The sequence below is a fragment of the Chiloscyllium plagiosum genome, unplaced genomic scaffold, assembly GCF_037043375.1.
Source record: "Chiloscyllium plagiosum isolate Xiang-an unplaced genomic scaffold, Cpla_swu_hap1 HiC_scaffold_26, whole genome shotgun sequence".
NCBI classification, from domain to species: domain Eukaryota; kingdom Metazoa; phylum Chordata; class Chondrichthyes; order Orectolobiformes; family Hemiscylliidae; genus Chiloscyllium; species Chiloscyllium plagiosum.
In genome coordinates, this window is record NW_028270164.1 from 29,587,603 (window position 1) to 29,610,100 (window position 22,498).

At 41.6% G+C, this 22,498-nt stretch overlaps 1 protein-coding gene across 6 annotated transcripts in view; it reads left to right on the top strand.

Annotated features, from left to right (window-relative positions):
• Positions 1–19,520, top strand: part of LOC122563199 (chemokine-like protein TAFA-5) — a 348,864-nt gene extending 329,344 nt beyond the window's left edge. For all 6 annotated transcript variants that reach the window (XR_015750996.1, XR_015750995.1, XR_015750994.1 and 3 more), the window contains one exon: positions 18,399–19,520. Coding sequence is in view for 1 of the 6 variants with exons in the window: in XM_043716747.2 (XP_043572682.1) it covers positions 18,399–18,407 (9 nt within the window). In the remaining 5 variants the exon portion in view is untranslated. The remainder of the gene's footprint in view (positions 1–18,398) is intronic.
• Positions 19,521–22,498: the final 2,978 nt, after the last annotated feature.

Consider the following 22,498-nt stretch of genomic DNA (forward strand, 5'->3'; position numbering starts at 1 on the left):
TGTTGACCTAATATCCTAAATTAATGCAGTCCTACTTGCCTGTATTTGGCCCATATCCCTTTAAACACTTCCTATTCATATACCCATCCAGATGCCTTATAAATGTTCTAATTTTACCAGCCTCCACCACTTCCTCTTGCAGCTCATTCCATACATGCTCCACCTCTTGCGTGAAAGAATTGCCCCTTAGGACCCTTTTAAATCTTTCCCCTCTCACTCTAAACCTATGCCCTCTTGTTCTGGACCCCCCAATCCCAGGGAAAACACCTTGTCTATTTATCCTATCCATGTCCCTCATGATTTTATAAACGTCTATAAGGTCACCCCTCAGCCTCCAACACTCCAGGGAAAACAACCCCAGCCTATTCAGCCTCTCCCAATAGCTCAAACCCTCTAACCCTGATCAGGTCCCAATGATTTATCTACCTTTATGCATTTTAAGACCTCCATCATCTCTTCCTCTGTAATGTGGACTGTTTTTTAAAACATCACTATTTATTTCCCAAGTTCCCAAGCTTCCACGTCTTTTTTCCATAGTAAGTACAGACACAAAATATTAATTTAGTATCTCACCTCTCTCCTGTGCTTCTACACATTGATGGCATTGTTGATCTTCAGGGAACTCCATTCTTTCCCTAGTTGCTCTTTTGCCCTTAACATATTTGTAGAATCTCTTTGAATTCACCTTAACCTTATCTGCCAAAGCTATTTCATATGCTCTTCTTTCCTCCTTATTTCCTTCTTAAATATGCCCCTACATCCCCATATATTCCTCAAGGCATTTACTTGGTCCCAGCTGTCTATACCTGACATATGCCTCCTCCTTTTTCTTGACCAGAGCCTCAGTATCATTTGTCATCCAGGTGTCAGGAATAAGGTCACTCACCACAAAATATTCACTTTCTAATCTGTTCTTGTAACCATTAGACATATGTAACTGATTCAGTTATGTTCCTGGCCACAACTTCCCAGCATCAGTTATTATAAGCCTGAAGGAGGTCATTTGGCCTGTTGTGTCTGCATAGGCTCTCTGAAAAAGCATTTCACTTGGTATAATTTTTCTGTCTTCTCACTGTAAAAGCTGCACATTGTTCCTCTTCAAATAATACTCTAACTCCCCTTCAAATCTATTATTGAACCTACCTCCAGCCCACTTTCAGACAGTGCATTTCAGATCCTAACCACTCACTGCATACAAAAGGCTTCTTCCCATGTCACTTTTGCTTCTTTTACCAATTACTCAATATCTGTGACCTCTCATCTTGATCCTTTCCTGAGTGAGAACAATTCCTTCTTACCTATTCTGTCCAGACTCCTCATTATTCTTAATACCTCAAACAGATCGCCTCTTAGTGTTATCTTCGCCAACAAAAATAATCCTAACTTCTCCAATCATATGTGAAGTCCCTCATCTCTAGAGCAATTCTCATAAGTCTCTTCTGCATCCTCTTCAATTACTTCAATGCCTAACATGTAGTGTCTAGAATTGAACACAATACTCCAGCTGTGTCCAGAACCACTTCTCACTTTGGTAATCCATGCCCCTGTTAAGGAAGTTTAGGTATTGTCTGCTTTATTAACCACACTCTTCGCCTGTTCTGAAACCTTCAGTAACCAATACATATGTATACTCTCTGCACCTGCACCCCTTTAATGTTATGCTTTTTGTTCTGCATTGCCTCTTCACATTGATCCTACCAAAATGAATCACCACACATTTCTTCACATTAACTTGATCTGTCAACTAGTCCATGAACTTTTGAAATTCTGTACTACTTTCCTCACAGTTTATAATTCCTCTATGCTACATCTCATCTGCACATTTTGAAATTGTGCACTGTACACAAGGATCGAGGTCAACTGTTTAGCACTGCTGCCTCACAGCGTCAGGGAACTGGGTTTGATTCCAGTTGTGGGTGACTGTCTGTGTAGGGTTTGCACATTCTCCCCGTGATTGTGTGGGTTTCCTCCAGGTGCTCCGGTTTCCTTCAGCAATCCAAAGATGTGCAGGTTAGGTGAATTGGCCATGCTAAATTGTCTCTAGTGATCAGGGATGCGTAGGTTAGGTGCATCGGTCAAGGGAAATGTAGAATAATAGGGTAGGTGAATGGGTCTGGGTGGAATACTCTTCAGTGTCGGTGTGGACTTGTTGGGCCAAATGGCCTGTTTCCACACTGTAGGGATTCTATGATTCTATGATAAGGGAAAGCAACGGTTGCTACATTAACCCTCAGGGAGCTCCACTGCCAACCTTCCTCCAGTTCTAGCAATGTCAATTAATCACTGCTGTCTGTTTCCTGTCACTCAATTATATACTCCTGTTGCTATTGTACCTTTCACTCCATGCACAACGACTTTGCTCACAATTTTGTTCTGCAGCATCATATGAAATACCTTTTGGAGGTTCATGTGCACCGCATCAGCAGGAATGCATTCTTCTACCTAATCAAAATATTCCAGCAAGTTAGTTCAACATGATTTCCCCTGAATAAGTCTATTTTGGATTTCCTTATTTAACCTGTATTTTGCTATTCATTTTGTCCTGAATTATCGTCCCTAGAAGCTTCTCCACTGCTAAAGTGAAACTAGCTTGTAATCACTGAACTGATCTTTGCACAGACTTTTCAAGAACAGTGCAAGTTTTGCAATTCTCCAGTCCTCTGGCACTACCGCTAAGGTTAAGGGGAACTGTAAAATTATGGCTTATATTTGTATAATTTCTGTTCCACTTGCCCCAATATCTTCTGAGGTATCTCACCTGGTCACTTTCCTTATCGACTCCAAGTTACCCTATATTCCTTTGCTTATCAATTTTAATCCCTTCTCATCCTCATTCAGCATATTCTGCACAGCAGGTTGTTGATGTTGGCAATGGCAGAGCCATTGAATGGGAAGTATTTAAACTCTCCTGTGTTGAAGTTGGCCATTGCCTGGCACCTATGCATCATGAATGTTACTTATGACTTTACAGCCCAAATCTTCATGCTGTGCAGATATTGCTTTATTGCAGGCAGAGACTGTTTCATTATCTGAAGATTTTTGAATAAAACTGAACACATTGCAATCATCAGTGAATGTCTGTTGCACTTAGATATAGGTATAGAATCCCTTCGGCCCAACAAGTCCACACCGACCCTCCGAAGAGTAGCCCACCCAGACCCTTTTACCTATTGCTCTACATTTTGCCCAGACTAATACACCTAACCTGCAGATCCCTGAACACTATGGACAATTTTAGAATGGCCAATTCACCTAACCTGCAAACCTTTGGATTGTGTGAGGAAATCAGAGCACCCGGAGGAAACCCATGTAGATTTGGGGAGAATATGCAAACTCCACACAGATAGTCGCCCGAGCTGGAATCAAACCCAGGTCCCTGGCACTGTGAGCTACCTTGCTGCCACTTCTGACCATATGATGGAGAGATGGTCTTTGATGAAGCAGTTGATGGATGAGGATACTATCTGAGGAACTCCAGCAATCGTGTCTTGGGGCTGAGATGATTGGCTTCCAACAACCGTAGACATCTTACTTTATGCTCAGCAAGAGTCCAGTAGTAAAAGATTTTTTTACATTGAGACTTTAAGACTTTTTGGGTACATGATGCCACATTCAGCAAAATGCTTCCTTGATGTCAAGAGAAATTGCTCTCTGTTGACCTGTGACATTCTCTATGTTTGGTCTAAGGTTGTAAAAGTCTGAGGCAAAGTGGTGCTGATGGAATTCAAATTGAGTGTTGGTGAGTAGGTTATTATAGAATAAATGTTGCTTTGCAGCACTGCCAACAATACCTATCATTTATTTGCCAAAAATTTATGTAGAATTAGTCCTGCTTTTTGTGGATAAGCCGTACATGGACAATTATCCACATTATCCAATAAGTGCTAGTGCAGTGGAAACAAAGCTATTTCAAGAGTGCCAGTCTTTAGCATTAGAGTCAGGATGTGGCCAGAGTCTTTAGTTCTGACTATATCCAGTGATATTACATCGGGTGAATCAGTGATTTACAATCAGTATTAATGACCGAGACAAATAGACAGAGTAATGCAATTATATTTGCTGAGGATACAAAGTTATGTGGTGTGATGATGCTGTGGCTTGAAGAGTTGCGATTAGTTCCTGTTTCTTTTAGAGAGAGAGATTGGGGGAGAGGTGTCGAGCAGTCTATGAGAAGATAAACAATTTGTGAGACCTTGGGGTTTTGTAAAGTTGGAACAACCAGAAGCACCCTGAGTGGGTGTGATCAAACTCTCACAAATCCAGGATTTTTAGTTAGTTTTTGGCATGGATGCTAGGGTCTCAGCCAGGTTGGAAGGCTGTGAATCTCTTCCGGTTGCTACACACTCTCTCTCTGGGCAGTTGCTACATGCATCTCTGTCTTACTGATAGGATTGCCTTTATTTCTGACAATTTGCCTTTTTGCCAAGGGTGTATTTATGGAATGTTGCTGTATTGGAATGGTTATTATTTAGTAGTAAAATAATCTATTATTCTGTTAAGTTTTCCAAAACAGTTAAGTTATTCCAAGTTCCTCTTTCGACTGTTGTATTTTAACTATAGTGTTTAAATAAATTGTTTTGCTTAATGTCGATTAATTTGACCAATCAACTTGCATCTGGAACACAGCAGCTCACATTTACCTTAGAAATAAGAAAAAGTTAGGGTCTAGGCTACCTTCTTAATATGGTAAAAATCCCGACGTCCCCAACAGTACCCTTCCACCGACACTCTCATTTGTCTGGCCGAACTGGTCCTCACCCTTAACAATTTCTCCTTCGAATCCTCCCACTTCCTCCAGACCAAAGGGGTAGCCATGGGCACACGTATGGGCTCCAGCTATGTCTGTCTCTTTGTTGGGTACGTAGAAGAGTCCATCTTCCGTAATTACATCGGCACCCCACTCCCCACCTCTTCCTCCGTTACGTTGATGACTGCATTGGCGCCACCTCGTGCTCCCGCGAGGAGGTTGAGCAATTCATCAACTTCACCAAAACGTTCCATCCTGACCTTAAATTTACCTGGACCATCTCTGACACCTCCCTCCGCTTCCTGGACCTCTCTATCTCCATTAATGATGACTGACTTGACACCGACATTTTTTACAAACCCACCGACTCCCACAGCTACCTGGATTACACCTCTTCCCACCCTACCTCCTGCAAAAATGCCATCTCGTATTCCTCTGCCTCTGCCATATCTGCTCCCAGAAGGACCAGTTCCACCACAGAACATACCAGATGGCCACCTTCTTTAGAGACCGCAATTTCCCTTCCCACGTGATTAAAGATGCCCTCCAACGCATCTCGTTCACATCCCGCACCTCCGCCCTCAGACCCCACCCCTCCAACCGTAACAATGACAGAACGCCTGTGGTGCTCACCTTCCACCCCACCAACCTTCGTATAAACCAAATCATCCGCCAACATTTCCGCCACCTCCAAACGGACCCCACCACTAGGGATATATTTCCCTCCCCACCCCTTTCCTCCTTCCGCAAAACCATTCCCTCCGTGACTACCTGGTCAGGTCCACGCCCCCCCTACAACCCACCCTCCCATCCTGCACCTTCCCCTGCCGGAATTGCAAAACCTGCGCCCACACCTCCTTCCTCACCTCTATCCAAGGCCCTAAAGGAGCCTTCCATATCGTTCCTCTCCAGTAAGCAATGAGAAAGCCACCTGGTATGTTGCTCTTTTTTGCAAGAGAATTGGACTACAAAAATAAAGCAGTCTTGCAACAATTGTATGTGGGTCTAGTAAGACCACATCTGGAATACTATGTGCCTATTTAAGAAAGGTTATTCTTGCATTGGAGGCAATAGTGTGAAGATTCACCAGTTTGATCCCCAGTATTTTTTATGACAAAACTTTGAGTAAGTTGGATTTCCATTTGCCGGTGTTTAGAAGAATGAGAAGTTATCGCATGGAAATATTGAAGATTCGGAAGGGAACTGTGAGAGTAGACACCAAGATGCAGGAAGAAGTGTATGATCCATACACACCCACCCACCCACCCACCCACCCACACACACACACACTCCTTTTGTTCAGCTCAGTGTTCATGATCATATCCTCAGGAGTTCCTTGTTGTCCCAGCAACTGGGACTACTCAACTGCTGGACAACTAGATTGGCTGTCACACCTTCAGTGTGGTACTACCTATCTTTGAGGGCCAGAAATCCTGCTCCAGCCTTGTTCAGGCCTCCCTCAGCATATTATTGCTGTGGGACAGCCCTTTGTAAAATCAGCAATCCACCAACTAAATGTTCTACTGCTTGCAGAATGTGGGGAGGAGTGATCAAGGAACTATCACCCACCCTTCCTCCCAACAGTGTAAAATGTTTTCGGACTAGGATATCTAGAACATGGCACAATTTCAGGAAATGGGGTTGGTCATGACAGACTAAGATGAAGAGAATGGGCTGTGTCGATACAGAATTCTCCAATCAGTTATCTTGGAGTTGCTGACATCATGCTTTTATTTGGGAAGCTTGACTTGTTTGATCCTGCTGTCAAAGACTAGGCCCACACCTCAGGAAGGACATACTGGCACTGGATCGTGTCCAGTGGAGATTAACATGGATGATCCCTGGAATGGTAGGCCTAACATACGATGAACAGCTGAGGATCCTGTGGCTGATGGGCATTCCAACTCCACTTACCCACACGCTCCCTGTAGTCTTTTATTCCTTGGGACATCAAGAATTTATCATTCTCTGCCTTGAAGACATTTAACGTCCCGGCCTCCACTGCACTCTGTGGCAATGTTAAAAATCACACAACACCAGGTTATAGTCCAACAGGTTTAATTGGAAGCACACTAGCTTTCATCAGGTGAGAGTGGAGGGCTCAATCCTAACACAAAGTATTTATAGCAAAAATTTACAGTGTGATGTAACTGAAATTATACATTGAAAAATTAATTGTCTATTAAGTCTTTCATCTGTTTGAATACCTTGATAGTTTCACTTCTTTCACGTGTAAATCACAAACCTTTTTTTTAAAGTTGCATTCTCAGATTAGCTGTTAACAATGGGTGATAGCTAGACAATATGTTGGAGGTACTAGCCCCCTGTGTTCTCTGTCTATGCCATGATGTTTAGATTGATTCTATTCTAAAAAGTGAGATAACAGAGTTCTACATGAATGCATGCAGTTTTTGAGCAAAGTACAATGTAACCCTGCAAGTACAAATTCACCCCACAAAATATATGTGTGCATGTGAGTCTTTGTCTGTCTGTGTGTGTCTGTCCGTCTGGGTTGGGGGTTGTGAGTGTGAAAAAGTGTATATGTGTGTGTGCAGTGAGTGTAGAGTGTCTTAAGTCTGTGAGAGGGTGTGTGTGTGTGTGTGTGTGTGTGTGTGTGTGTGTGTGTGTGTGTGTGTGTGTGTGTGTGTGTGTGTGTGTGTGTGTGTGTGTGTGTGTGTGTGTGTGTGTGTGGTGCAATGCAATGGTGGTCACCTGTAATGTGACATGAACCCAAGATCTCAATTGAGGCCCTCCCTATGGGTACCGAACTTAGCTATCAGCCTCTGCTCACCCACTTTTCGCTGCTGCCTGTCCTGAGGTCCGCCTTGGAGGATGGTCACCCGAAGGTCCGAGGTCGAATGTCCTAGACCACTGAAGTGTTCCCCTTCTGGGAGGGAACCCTCTTGTCTGTTGATTGTTGTGTGGTGCCCATTCATCCGTTCTCGTAGCCTTTGTTCGGTTTCCACAATGTACCATGCCTCAGGGCATCCTTGTCTGCAATGTATAAGATAGACAACGTTGGCTGAGTCACATGAGTACCTGCCATGTACAAGGTGGGAGGTGTCCCCATGCGTAATGGTGGTATCTATGTCCACACTCTGACACGTCTTGCAGTGCCTACCGTGACAGGGTTATATGGAGTTGTCCTGAGAGCCAGACAGCTTGCTACAAACAATGATCTGTTTGAGGTTTGGTGGTTGTTTAAAGGCAAGTAGTGGAGGTGTGGGGAAGGTCTTGATGAGGTGCTCATCCTCATTGATAATGTGTTGCAGGTCACGAAGAACATGGCATAGTTTTTCAGCTCCTGTGAAATACTGAATAATGAAGGGTACCCTATCAGTTGCAGCACGTGTCTGTCTCCTGAGGAGGTCATTACAGTTCCTTGTTGTGGCATGTTGGAACTGGCGGTCGATGAGTTGGGCATCATACCCCGTTCTTGTGAGGTCATCCCTGAGTACTTCCAGGTGTCCGTCATGTTCCTCCTCATCTGAGGCAATGAATTCCACAGGCCCACCACTCTCTGGCTGAAGAACTGTCTCCTCATTTCCATTCGAAATTAACCACCTCTAATTCTAAGGCTGTGGCCATGGGTCCGAGTCTCCCTGCCTAATGGAAACAACCTCCCAGTGTCCACCCTTTCTAAGCCATGCATTATCTTGTAAGTTTCTATTAGATCTCCCCTCAACCTTCTAAACTCTAATGATTATAATCCCAGGATCCTCAGCTGTTCATCATATGTTAGGCCTACCATTTCAAGGATCATCCATGTGAATCTCCACTGGATACGCTCCAGTGCCAATATTTGCTCACATTGAGTTTCATTTCCTGGACCACTCTTCTAAACTGTTTAAATCTTTTCGCAGCCTTCCTACCTCCTCAGTACTACCTGTCTGTCTGCCTAACTTTGTATCATCGGCGAACTTTGCCAGAATGCCCCCAGTCCCTTCATTCAGAGCATTAATATATAAAGTGAATAGCTGCGGCCCCAACACTGAACCATGCGGGATACCACTTGTCACTGGCTACCATTCCCAATTCTCTGCCTTCTATCAGATAGCCAATCCTCAATCCATACCAGTAGCTCACCTCAAGCACCATGGGCCCTCACCTTACTCAGCAGCCTCCTATGAGGCACCTTATAAAAGGCCTTTTGGAAGTCTAGATAGATAACATCCACTGGGTTTACCTGGTCTAACCTACTTGTTATCTCTTCAAAGAATTCTAACAGGTTTATCAATCACAACATCCCCTTACTAAATTCATGCTGACTTGTTCTAATCTGACTCTGCACATCCAAGTATTTAGAAATCTTATCCTTTACAAAGAATTCTAGAATTTTACCAACAACTGAGGTTAGGCTAATCGGCCTATAATTTTCCATCTTTTGACTTGATTCTTTCTTGAACAAGGGGTTACAACAGCGATTTTCAAATCATCTGGGACTTTCCCTGACTCCAGTGACTTTTGAAAGATCATAACCAACGTCTCGGCTATTTCCTCAGCCACCTCCCTCAGAACTCTAAGGATGTAGCCCATCGGGGCCAGGAGATTTATCAATTGTTAGACCTGTGTTGGCTCACAGGAATGCTTGATAGCTTCCCAGACTTTGGCTGAAGCTCAACACAAATATGCCCAGAGGGAGAAGGAAAGTTTGGCAGTCACCTTTGGTGTGAGGAAGTTCCAGAAGTAATAGATCACTATTCCATGCTAGGGCTACTGAAGGAAGACAAGTGGTTGCCGTCCATATCTGCCGGTCGACTTCAGCGTTCAGCCCTTATTCTCAACTCCTCCAAGTACATGTTAGAACACCATCCAGGAAACCAAGTCACTAATGTGGATGCTTTGAGCAGCCTCCCACTAGTAGATACTCCACTAGTGGCACTTCCCCTGGAAGAGTCTGTTCTCATTTTAAATTTCCTGGACACTCTTCTGGTCACTGTTGACAATATCCCACAATGAAACCAAAAGGATCCTGTTCTAGCTAAACTGAAACAGCTGTTTGTAACAGAAGGGCCATGGCAACCAGAATTGAAATCTTTCCGGTCACAATGAGCCCAAATCACTGTAGAGGACGGCATATTACTATGGGAGCAAGGGTGATTGCCCCAAGTAAAGGTTGCCACAAGATACTGGCTGAACTCCATTAGGGTCATCCATGCTGACATGGCTGTGTTGGTGGGGCAGTGCCCAGAGTGCCAACAAGGACAAAAATTGCCACATTCGTGGGAATAGCCTGGTAAACCCTGGATTTGGTTGCATGGTGACTATGCCAGTTCTTTCTTAGGCTCAATGGTCCTGGTCATTGTGGATTCTGGATCAGTGGTGCTGGAAGAGCACAGCAATTCAGGCAGCATCCGAAGACAGGCAAAATCGACGTTTCGGGCAAAAGCCCTTCATCAGGAATAAAGGCTCTCTGCCTTTATTCCTGATGAAGGGCTTTTGCCCGAAACGTCGATTTTGCCTGTTTTCGGATGCTGCCTGAATTGCTGTGCTCTTCCAGCACCACTGATCCAGAATCTGGTTTCCAGCATCTGCAGTCATTGTTTTTACCTGGTCATTGTGGATGCCCATTCAATGTGATTGGACATGCACAAGGTTTATTTAGCAAACTCAGGGATGATGATTGAGAACCTGCGAGCATTGTTCACGAGACATGGATCCCAGAAGTATTGGTCACAGACAATGGATGGCATTTACCAGCAGGGAATTTGAGTTTTCCCTAAAGCTGAATGCTCCATACCATCTATTGTGCAATGCTGTGGCGAAAAGAAATGTCAAACATTGAAGGTAGGCTTAAAAAAGTAGCATACAATGTCTGTCAATACCAAACTCTCCCAGTTTCTGTTTAATTATAGAACCACCCCTCAGGCAACAAGAGGAATAGCTCCAGTGGAGTTTCTGATGGGTAGAAAACTCTGCACCAGGTTAAACCTGATGTTGCCAGACCCTGAGGGGGTGAGGAGGGTGAAATGGCATCCTCCTCTAAACGAGACAGGCAATGTAAATTTGGGACGAAGTTTCGTGCCAGAAGCATTGAAATTACCCTGTGTGGGTACAAGGCAAGGTTGATGTGAGGTCAGGTCCTGTGATTTACAAAGTTTGGGTAGGTGGGGCAGTCCTGAACAAACGTGTGGATCACCTGAAAGCTGTTGCCTCACAAACTAGGCAAGAGCAAAACATACCTGGTCCCTCAGAAGTGCCAGAGTACCTGTCAGAAACTATAGGTTCGTCCCCTCCACCTAGTGTTGAGGAAACCTCAAAGTCTGAGATGGATGCAGCCTCGATGCTGTTACCACCGGAAGAGGAAGAGAAAACTCTGCCGAGTTGCTCTGGACACAAGAGGCTGGCTATGGTCTGGAACATGCTGCCCGTTTTAGAGTCTTGAGTTAGAAGAACTGGACCTGGGGCAAAAGCAATGCAGGAAATGCTACACGACAAAGACTAGTCCTACATCCCTAGACTTGATGGGGAGACGGGTGGGGGTGGGCTGTTGTGACTGGGAGCAGGTGGACCTCATTGACTGAGATCCTTGATTGGGATTGTTCACCTGGACCAACTAGGGAAGCTCCGGCTGTCAAATATAAACAGGGGATTCCCTCCAACTCTATTTTGATTTAGTCCCTACCCTCCCCTTCACTGTTTTGATCACACAGTACTGCCCTTTGATGTGAAGGGCAGTGTTTGTCACTGGCCACCCGGGTGTTTTCCTATCTTCCTGGTGGTGGAATTTGAATAAAGATTCGTGCACTTTGTGTCTTCCACTGTGTCTCACACCTGCACACACACACCATGGGTGCTGGGGATAAAATAAGCACTACCGCACTTAGGTGGTAGTGTGGGGGTTAAGAAAAAAAAAGAAAAAAAAAGAAAAAAAAAGAAAAAAAACTAGGATGTCAAAAAAAAATTTAAAAAAATATATATATAAACAGGGGATTCCCTCCAACTCTATTTTGATTTAGTCCCTACCCTCCCCTTCACTGTTTTGATCACACAGTACTGCCCTTTGATGTGAAGGGCAGTGTTTGTCACTGGCCACCCGGGTGTTTTCCTATCTTCCTGGTGGTGGAAATTGAATAAAAATTCGTGCACTTTGTGTCTTCCACTGTGTCTCACACCTGCACACACACACCATGGGTGCTGGGGATAAAATAAGCACTACCGCACTTAGGTGGTAGTGTGGGGTTTAAAAAGAAAAAAGAAAGAAAAAGAAAAGAAAGAAAAATATAAACAGGGGATTCCCTCCAACTCTATTTTGATTTAGTCCCTACCCTCCCTTTCACTGTTTTGATCACACAGCACTGCCTTTTGATGTGAAGGGCAGTGTTTGTCACTGGCCACCCGGGTGTTTTCCTATCTTCCTGGTGGTGGAAATTGAATAAAGATTTGTGCACTTTGTGTCTTTCACTGTGTCTCACACCTGCGCACAAACACCATGGGTGCTGGGAATAAAATAAGCACTACCGCACTTAGGTGGTAGTGTGGGGGTTAAAATTAAAAAAAAGAAAAGAAAAGAAATATAAACAGGGGATTAGAAATAATCACTAATGCTGTTTAAAAAAATATATATAACCAGGAGATTAGAAATAAAAAGAACGGGATTCAGACTCTCCTCCGTCCAGAGGACTGACTCCGAGCTGGCCGGCTACAAATAAAGGGTGACTTGGTGACAGGATACCCACCTCTGTGCAGTTATTTCAGAAGGGGTATGGGAGGTAGCAGAAAAGTGGAGTTGAAGCCCAGCATCAGCCTTGTTCATATTGAATGGCGAGCAGTCTCAACAGGCTGTCCTTTGTATTCCTTGTGTTGCTTTGTACATAAATTGTCTGGAGACTGGAAGGTTCTTGAAGCACAACCAGAAATGAGATAGTTACTAAGACATTAGGCCAAGATGACAAACAAGTTAATCTGCCACTTGCTATCTCAGGACTGTCTTTGCTAGCTTGTTTCATGGGGAAAGTGCAAAGAAACATCAACAGGCATGCAGCATGCATTTTGCTCTTTCAGCAGAAGCTAAACAGCAGCGGCAGCTAAATTGTTGCTTGATTCATTAAACTCTAAAGCACCATAGCCATGAACAACATTAAGCAGTTCATTATCTCTAGCTACTGTATAAATCCCCAAGTCATATCAGTAAAAGGACAGCAAAATCTTTGTTATTTGAGATTAAACCAAACCATAATGCTCTTTATACGTGTGTAAATGCCTCAGGTATCTTACTCACCAGTTTCTCTTTCTTTTACTACAACACTTTTGTAGTGTAGCTTGTATGTGTGACAGGTTGTCGCACTATCTCTGTGATTAGCTGAGAAAATAGTTGAAAAGTAAAGGGCCCACAACACATCAAGCCTCTACATGATTTATAATACAAACAGCCACCCTATTTGCAGTCTGCATATTGTTTATTTCTGCAACTCATTCATATTCAGAAATTTCCTATTAAACCTCCCCTCAGCCCCTACACCACAACCATCCTGAAAGTTTTACCAAGTCACTGAGCAGAAACAATCAGCTGTTCAACACCAGCATCTCGAAATCATAATTTTATTTCCAACTCACTTTATTTATCTTCATAACTTAGATTGATATTTTCAAATAGATTGGAGGGTAGATAGTATAGTCAAAAGTAGTGGTAAACCACCAGCATGCAAACACGAGGTTAAAATCAACTCCTCTTTGGTGGATCATTAAATGAAGCAATGTTTCTTGCCCACTCAACTTGCAATTAATAGAAATGATCAGAATTTACTCCAGTAGTAGGAACATTACTGATATGGATGAAAATGCCAGGTAAACCCAGAAAACTAACTGACAAAATGATGCCTATGAGAGTGATCAGATTGATCATAATGGTCAATCTGTGTATCAATAAGTTGGCTGCATTGATCAGAAAAATCCAGGCCCTATCTGCAGAGTTAGGTGATCTTAGCTGATTGTTTTGAATGAAAATTGGAGCATTATGATTGGTTTAAATATAACTGGGTTCATGATCCATGCTGGAGATGCACATATTGAATCAGAGTAGAACTGGGCTCGAATGGGAGGTTCCCTGGGATAGCATAAGGGATATAATTAACCCAATTTATGATTGTTTTAAAATCCATCTAGTTCACTAATGTCCTTTAGGGAAGGAAATCTGCTGTCCTTCCCTGATCTGGCCTAAATGTGACTCCAGTCCCACAGCAATGTGATTGATGGTCAAATATCTTGTGTCAAATTAAGGATGGGCAATAAATTCTGGACTAACCAGTGATGCTGCCTATGTCCTGTCAATGAAATAAAATAAAATAGCAACATCTCAGGTTTGCCTTTTCACACATACTTGATGGAGTTTCCTAGGGAAAATGACCTGAATGAGAAGTCAAAGAAGAAAATGTAACCATCATTCTATAATGCGAAAGAAAATAGGAATATTGTGTATTGCAATGGTTACAAAAATGTAAGAAGAAATTGGTGGTCATTTTTACTATCTTCATCAGGGTGAGGATTAGAGAGGAAAACCTCTCTGGGTGAGTGACATGTCTGGAATGAAGGTAGTCAATTATTTTAAAATCAGTGGTTTTCGTATATTTGACACTAGCTACTCCTATGTTTAATTGGGAACCCAAATGTGGCTAATAGTGTTTCTGATTAATACATCAGAAATGAGCAATAATTGTGTTATTGGGCGTATAATTTCACCACTAACAATTTTACTGCATGTTTAACTGTACTTTCACTGTTTGTGCATAATTTTGAAAAATGATAAATCCAGAAACAGAGTCAGTGTCATTTATTCATCGCAGGTGAGCTATTTGCTTCCTCACTGTGTGATACCTTTACATTAAGTAAATGTGAGAATATTAAATACATTTACCTATAACACATGTAAGGTGTTTTTAACTAAAAGCAGTGCATGCAGCTAAAACAGTATTATTGTAGCCGTACGTATTTTTGCTGGATTATATTGCTTTGACTGAAAATCTCACAGCAAGGTGTTCGATAAGGTTCCCCACAGTAGGCTATTATACAAAATGCAGAGGAATGGGATTGTGAGAGACATAGCAGTTTGGATCAGTAATTGGCTTGCTGAAAGAAAACAGAGGGTTGTAGTTGATGGAACATGTTCATCTTGGTGTCCAGTTACTAGTGGCGTACTGCAAGGGTCAGTGTTGGGTCCACTGCTGTTCGCCATTTTTATAAAAGACCTGGATGAGGGCTTAGAAGGGTGGGTTAGTAAATTTGCAGATGACACTAAGGTCGGTGGAATTGTGGATAGTGACGAAGGATGTAGTAGGTTGCAGAGAGACATAGATAGGATGCAGAGCTAGGCTGAGTGATGGCAAATGGAGTTTAATGTGGACAAGTGTGAGGTGATACACTTTGGACGGAGTAATAGGAATGCAAAGTACTGGACTGATGGTAGGATTCTTGGGAGTGCAGATGAGCAGAGAGATGTCGGTGTCCATGTACACAGATCCCTGAAAGTTGTCACCCAGATTGACAGGATTGTTAAGAAGGCATACAGTGTTTTGGCCTTTATTAATAGGGGGATTGAGTTCTGGAACCAGGAGGTTATGCTGCAGCTGTACAAAGCTCTATTACGGCCACACTTGGAGTATTGTGTACAGGTCTGGTCACTGCATTATAAGAAAGATGTGGAAGCTTTGGAAAGGGTGCAGAGGAGATTTACTAGGATGTTGCCTGGTATGGAAAGAATGTCTTAGGAGGAAAGGCTGAGGGCCTTGAGGCTGCTCTCGTTAGAGAGAAGGTTGAGAGATGACTTAATACAAGATAATCAGAGGGTTAGATAGGGTGGACAGGGAGAGCCTTTTTCCAAGTATGGGGATGGCAAACACGAGGGGACACAACTTTACAGTGAGGGGAGATAGGTATAAGACAGATGCCGGAGGTAGTTTCTTTACTCAGAGAGTAGTAAGGGTATGGAATGCTTTGCCTGCAATGGTAGTAGATTCGCCAAGTTTAAGTGCATTTAAGTCTTCATTGGACAGGCAAATGGACGTACATGGAATAGTGTAGGTGGGATGGGCTTCAGATTAGTATGACAGGGAAGCGCAACATCGAGGGCCGAAGGGCCTGTACTGTGCTGTAATGTTCTATGTTCTATGAGTCTGTTACGGATCGGCATCGCATGCATTTGGTTTTGCTCTCTGCGTTGCATCCAGGTGATACTTCAGCCACAGACTGAAATCTACACAATAATCTTTTCATTCAACACCTCAAAGCATTAATTTAAAAATATACTTGTGCCCTTGTCTCCCTCCAAATGATTGTCACAGTATGAAAAAAAGGCACAAAACAAGTGGTGTGCTGAGTCTTGGAATTGTTCCTAGAAGTGTGTGATCTCAGATAAAGTTAAAAATCACACAACACCAGGTTATAGTCCAACAGGTTTATTTGGAAGCTTTCGGAACGCTGCTCCTTCATCAGGTGGTTGTGGAGTATAAGATCGTAACACACAGAATTTATAGCAAAAGTTTACAGTGTGATGTAACTGAAACTATATATTGAAAAAGATCTGGATTGTTTGTTAAGTCTTTCATCTTTCAGAATGAACATGAAAGAACTGAAACAAACAAACAATTCCTTTTAGGTTTTCTTCCTGGTTGATTATTGCTCCCAGCAGGGTATGTGAATGCTTCCCACTTTTGACACAGTTTTAATAAATGTTTTCTTGCCTCTTCTGCAACCCTAATAAAATCTTTTGGCTTTCTTATTTCATTAGAACATGCTGTCTATTGGCTTCATAACTTCCCTGGGTCTGCAACCTTGGTTTAAATTACATTTATTGCCCTTGATTTCCCCTCCTTTATGATGCTCGTTGTTAAAACATTAACACATAAGTACTTGCCTTACTTTTCCTACCTTTGCTTGTAATGCTATTCCATTTTTTTAATGTTTTCCCTTCCTCACCAGAGACATTAATGAGACTCATAGAGCCTCTGTCCATTCATCACCCAGCTGAACATCATCCTACAGATCAGGGTGGCACGATGGCTCAGTGTTTAGCACTGCTGTCTCACAGTGTCAGGGACCTGTTCAATTCCAGCCTCGGATGACTGTCTGTGTGGAGTTTGCACATCCTCCCTGTGTCTGTGTAGGTTTTCTCCCACAGTTCATAGATGTGCAGGTCAGGTGAATTGACTGTGCAAAATTGTCCATAGTGTTAGGTGCATTAATCAGAGGGAAATGGGTTTGGGTGGGTTACTCTTCAGAGGGTCGGTGTGGAGTTGTTGAGCCAAAGGGCCTCTTTCCACACTGTAGTTAATCTAATATCACCTCCACACAATGCAGCCTGTATTTGCTCTGGAATAGCTAATTTGTTTTATCCAGATTTGGAGATGCCGGTGTTGGACTGGGGTGTACAAAGTTAAAAATCAGGTTGTTGATGAAGGAGCAGTGCTCCGAAAGCTAGTGCTTCCAATTAAACCTGTTGGACTATAACCTGGTGTTGTGTGATTTTTAACAAAATTATGAATTTAAGTATAATCTTATGCAATGGCGCTCATTTATCATGCTACTCCCATCACCTTTGGCTGGACAATATCCTCACCAATTAGACCTTCCTCAGACATATATTATCCATAGAGAATGCAGTTATTAATACTGCAGGCATTAACAAGGAATTACTTTAAGCTGTTGCACATGCAAAATACACAAATGCAATCTTGAGAGCACTCCATTCTGCATTAACATGATTGAAAAGGGAGCTCTTTACTGTTTTAACAAGCTTGTGATAAGATTTTTTCATAAAATACACTGAAATTGCACTTCATGAAGCAAATGTATTAATTTTCAGAATAGCTTGAAGCATGGTTGAGAGGTATGTTATATTAGGAAATAGATTATTCAATTAGTAGAAATTGAACACAAGCTCCTTTCCACTCCTCCACCTCTACTTTTTTACTCCACCTCATTCGAGTAACCACACATTCCTACCTAGTAACATATCAATAAAAAGATTGATAACCTGTTATTTAATTGAAATAGGTGGATATAAAAGGTAGGCAGTATCAATTCAAAACCTTAACCTTCTGAATGAGGAGTATGTACCATATAACTTCTGATATTTTTGACCTGACATGGACCATTTAAAAGAAGCTTCTAACTGGCATATCAATGCATTGGGTAAATCTAATTATATCTCAAACATTTCTGCACATGCCTTAACTTTCAAATAATTTGCATTGAAGACGTTTTCGTTTCTGTTTTCGACAGCTCTCCAACCAGCTGTGAACCTCTTCACTGTATGTGGTCACAGTTAAATTAAATGTCAAAACAATTTTTTCGGAGGGAGGAATATTTCACATGTATCTGATTTATGACAGATCCGGAATTGTAATGGAGTTGCAGCTTGTTTCTATCAAACAGCAAAATTTGAACCTTTGTAAAAGTTTAGTAAAACAGCTGTTGGAAAACACATGGGTAATGTATTTAATAGAGGTACTGTGTTCAATTCAGACTCTCCTTATGCTTGGCAGCTGGGTGCATCCAATTCAGTGCACAGTGATAACTCATCCTATTTTCTGTTTTGACTTAGGCAGGAAAGGACAATGTGTTTATTCTCCCTTGCTGTGGCCTGAAATTAAAATTACGTTCTCAAGGGAAATACAAACTGCCATTTACTCACAAGTTATTTCTCATTGGTTTACAGGTTTCCTGACACACGCAAAGGAGAAATCTTTGCCTGGGCAGCTTATCCTGTATGTGCCACTTATCTCAAAAAAAATGATTTCGCTGCTGTGAGTCTCCATCTGTTGTCTGTCACTCTGTACGTTCATGCTACATTGTGGGATCAATGTTTTCTCCAGCATGAGATTAAGCCTGACCTGCCCAGCTGTTAAGTACACAAGCCCTGCAGGAACTGAGGTAACTTCTCCCCTTATGGACCGATGCTGTCCAGTGACTATATCTGGTGAAATCTGTCTTGCAGATAGTCTAACTATTTCCACTTTGGGTCCCTTCGTAAAAACTGAATCTTTTTCAAGTCAAACATCAAGGAAAATGTGAAATATTAGTTCAGTGAACAAGCAAGATATCAGCATGATGAGAATTCATCCGCCTTTTCCTCCAAGACTTCTAACTAATGACCAAAGAATGAAAGACCTGTGCAGCTGATGAAAGAAATTATATTGTTTGAGACCCCTTCAATAATTATAATCTGCTGGAGTTATCATTGAAAGATCTGCCACACCTCTGGAGGAAAAGAAAATGCTCTTCAGACAATGGAGATACAATTACAGTGGTGTAGCCAATATTTCATTCTTTATGGCAATGCTGAAGCTGGGATTTGGAATGGCTTAATTACCTTAAAGAACTAAATAGCACATGAACATAAAACAATGATGGCGGAATTGCACTAGCATAAAAGGACCTCTCGTGTTCTGAGGCATGTGCTCATGCATTTTTGTAACATCCTGTGGGTTTTGTGCTCTAAGTTGTCCTATCATACTACTGCAGAGCATTAGGTAAGCTCTAATCTGTTTGTTCAGGCCTGTGATCTATTAGACACATTGCAGAATCCAATAACTTGAGCATACTTAAACAATGGCATTTTTCAGTTTTGAATGTGGCATTCAAAACAAGTCACCATTCAGTGTGTTTAGAGAAAGAATCTTAATTTATAAACCTCTAACAGATTTTGTATGTTGTATCTTTGTAGGAAACCTATTTAACTGTGTACGTGCTCATCATGTAAGACCTGCAATGCCATGATGGAAAGCTGTGATGTGAATAGAGTACATCTCATGCTGCCAAATAAAGCTGTTACTTTACTGAAGAAATATCGAGCAGAGGAATTATTGCCTCTTTGTCAAATGAAAGCAGCCAAAGAAAGAGCTCTTGCCATAAAAATGAATGTCCATAGGTTTTCCTTTGATTATGCTCATTCAAGTGAAAAATGAAAGTGTTGGTATTACAGAGATAAGGAAGATTTTCCACCTCATGCCCAAAAGAGCATAATTTCATGATAATAAGTAATTATTTAATACAATCTTTACATTTTACAAAAATGACTTATACTACAATTACCAACATACTCCACGCCTCAGTGTTTAATACATAAATATATCATATTCATAACTTCCTCTGACTTTGTATATAGAGACTCAAAAGCTACCTTTCCTGAGAAATCAGTTAACCAGTGGTAGAAATTTTAATTTTCATCCCCCCTCTTTTTTCATTTTAGATTCATTAATAAAGGTAATTTAAAATGTAGCATCTTACCACTGAATCTGAACAAATACTTGCTTGTAAAATATAAAGAGAGAAACAAATCAAGCTACATAATAGCATTCAACATTTTTTTAAAAAAGCTACAGCTTTCTGGTAGTTGTGCAGGATGCTTTCATGTATCAATAGCAAACATTTTTTGATTTAATTTCTTCCATCAGGCTGTGTACAGGACAAAATCATTCCTGTGTTGCTGAGATAAGTGGAGATAGATGTAGAGGGGAGGTAAATGTTACCTGTGAAGGACAGTAAACCAAGGTCAAATGATGGAGATGTAAAGATGGATGAATATTCTGTATAGCTTTGTTTGATTGCTTTTGGGCAATGTTTACAATGAACCTTTCCTCTCCCGCAGGTGATTAATTGAGTAGGGTAGAGTTCATTCTAAGAAAGATTAAACATGACCGAAGGAAGAAGCAGGTTTGATCAAATGAGTGATTTGCTCTCATGTCCTATGCTTACACTCCTCAAGCTAGCTAAAGGTTACACATGGTGCTGTGTACATACTTTAAATCACTTGTAGAAATAAAATCTATTGTACATATAAAATCAAAAGCCCTGATGTTAATCAAAGGCAGATTTTGAGCAACAAGATAAATTTGCACAAAGCAAACCTCAAGTCAACCAAGTGATCTGAAAAATGTCAATTAAACCAATTGGCTTTGAGTTCTGAATTTTGTGTTACCAAGCTGTGCAGCAGCTGTATACCTGCATGACCTATCCCAGGTATGTTTAAAGAGACAGTGTACAAAATAAAATTGGAGACATTTTGATGGAAGATGACGAAGAGTAGCAGGAATTATGACTGCTCATAGAAGGAGTAAAAGAGGGAAATGACAAACTTTTCCCCAGAAAGTAGACTAAAAAGACTACCCCCTTACTAAGGCATGATTGGAGGTGGCTAAAGAAATGAGCACCATGAACATACCAGTGTGCCAGATTATAGACACAGTGCAGGAAACAGTTGAACAACATAACCAGATCAGGAAAGGTGAGTACGTTTGCTGATGCAACTATAGCTGTGATACATCTCAGCCTCCTCCTGTGCCTGTCATTTTGTCCTATTAAATCTTCTTCATCGCAATACTTCACAAACTCGGTCAACTTTCAGCAGCATCACTTTCTGTACTCTTCATTACTTTCCCATTTAGCCATTGTTATAGACCAGACCAGAGCCCTTAAAACATTTCAAGGAGGTCGCCCAGATCCTAACTTTGCTAATTGTTTTAAGCAGGTGTGTACTAGATATTCTAGGAGAAATGCCAATGGTCAAACCACTTAATTTTAAACAAATCAGAGTTTATTTACAGAATTACTGAATGAAACTTAAACAACAGAAAACAGAAAACCAAATAACTTAACCTCTCCAAAAACCCAACAGATCATCCCAACTTAATAATGCTGCTCCAAATACTTGCAGCAATCCCTCTAAACACTCCTTGGCACAAAAGGTAAAATCAAACACAGGGTCTTACAGGACCAGCCTGGACCTGCTTCTTTAGGTCCAGCAGCTTTTTCCACCAAACCAAACCAAACCGGAGAAAAGCTGAGCTGGGAGAACTGGCCACTCTCCTTTCATTGTACAAGTGTTCTTTTTTAAAATTGAAAGCCTTCTGCCTGAGGCAGTATCTGTTAGCTATTATCAAATTGGCCTAAAAACCCTTCAACCCCAGATTTTTTGGAGTCTGTGTTATTTATGATCACTCTGGAAAATAATAGCCAAGGACAGCATAACCTTGTAAAAGGAGCAGCTTTGTCATGCCATCCCCTTAAAAAAAGAACTATCAATATACAAAAATGACTTCAATTTAAAACCGCTTACACCTAAATTGTTTGAAGTCGAAAACACACATATACATTACATTGACTATAAATGTGCAAATATGCACAACTACATAGCATTTCAGTCTGTTGTACTCCTGCCACCGAATGCTTCCGTTTCTCATTCAAGTATCAACAATGTGTCAGCAGTCACTTTTTCTCATATTGCCACATGTACAGTTTTTAACTTGAATGGCTATAACAACAAACTACATCTAAACAGTCTGGCATTTTTGCCTTTAAATTTCTCCACAAACTTCAATCGGTTATGGCCAGTGTGTATGATTGTCTCAGATACGTTACTGAGTTGTTGGTAACATAAACACTGAAACGTTGTAATGCCAAAACCAAGCTCAAAGTCTCCTTCTCAACCATTGAGTATTTCTGCTGATAAATGTTTAACTTCCTGGAGAAATACCCAATAGGCCTTTCTATCTTCTCATCATCTTCTTACAAGAGCACAGCACCAACACCCCCATCACTTGCATCGATAGCCACCGTGAATGGCTTTGCGTAATTAGATGTGGCTAATACTGGGGCAGTGGTTAACACAGCTTTCAGGCTGTCCACTGAAAATTCTTGCCTTTCCTTAGCAATTCAGTGAGTGGAGCAGCCACACTGCTAAAATTTGGTACAAATTTTCGATAAAATCCACTTAGTCACAGGAACCATAGTATTGTTCTTTTTATAGATTGTATGGGA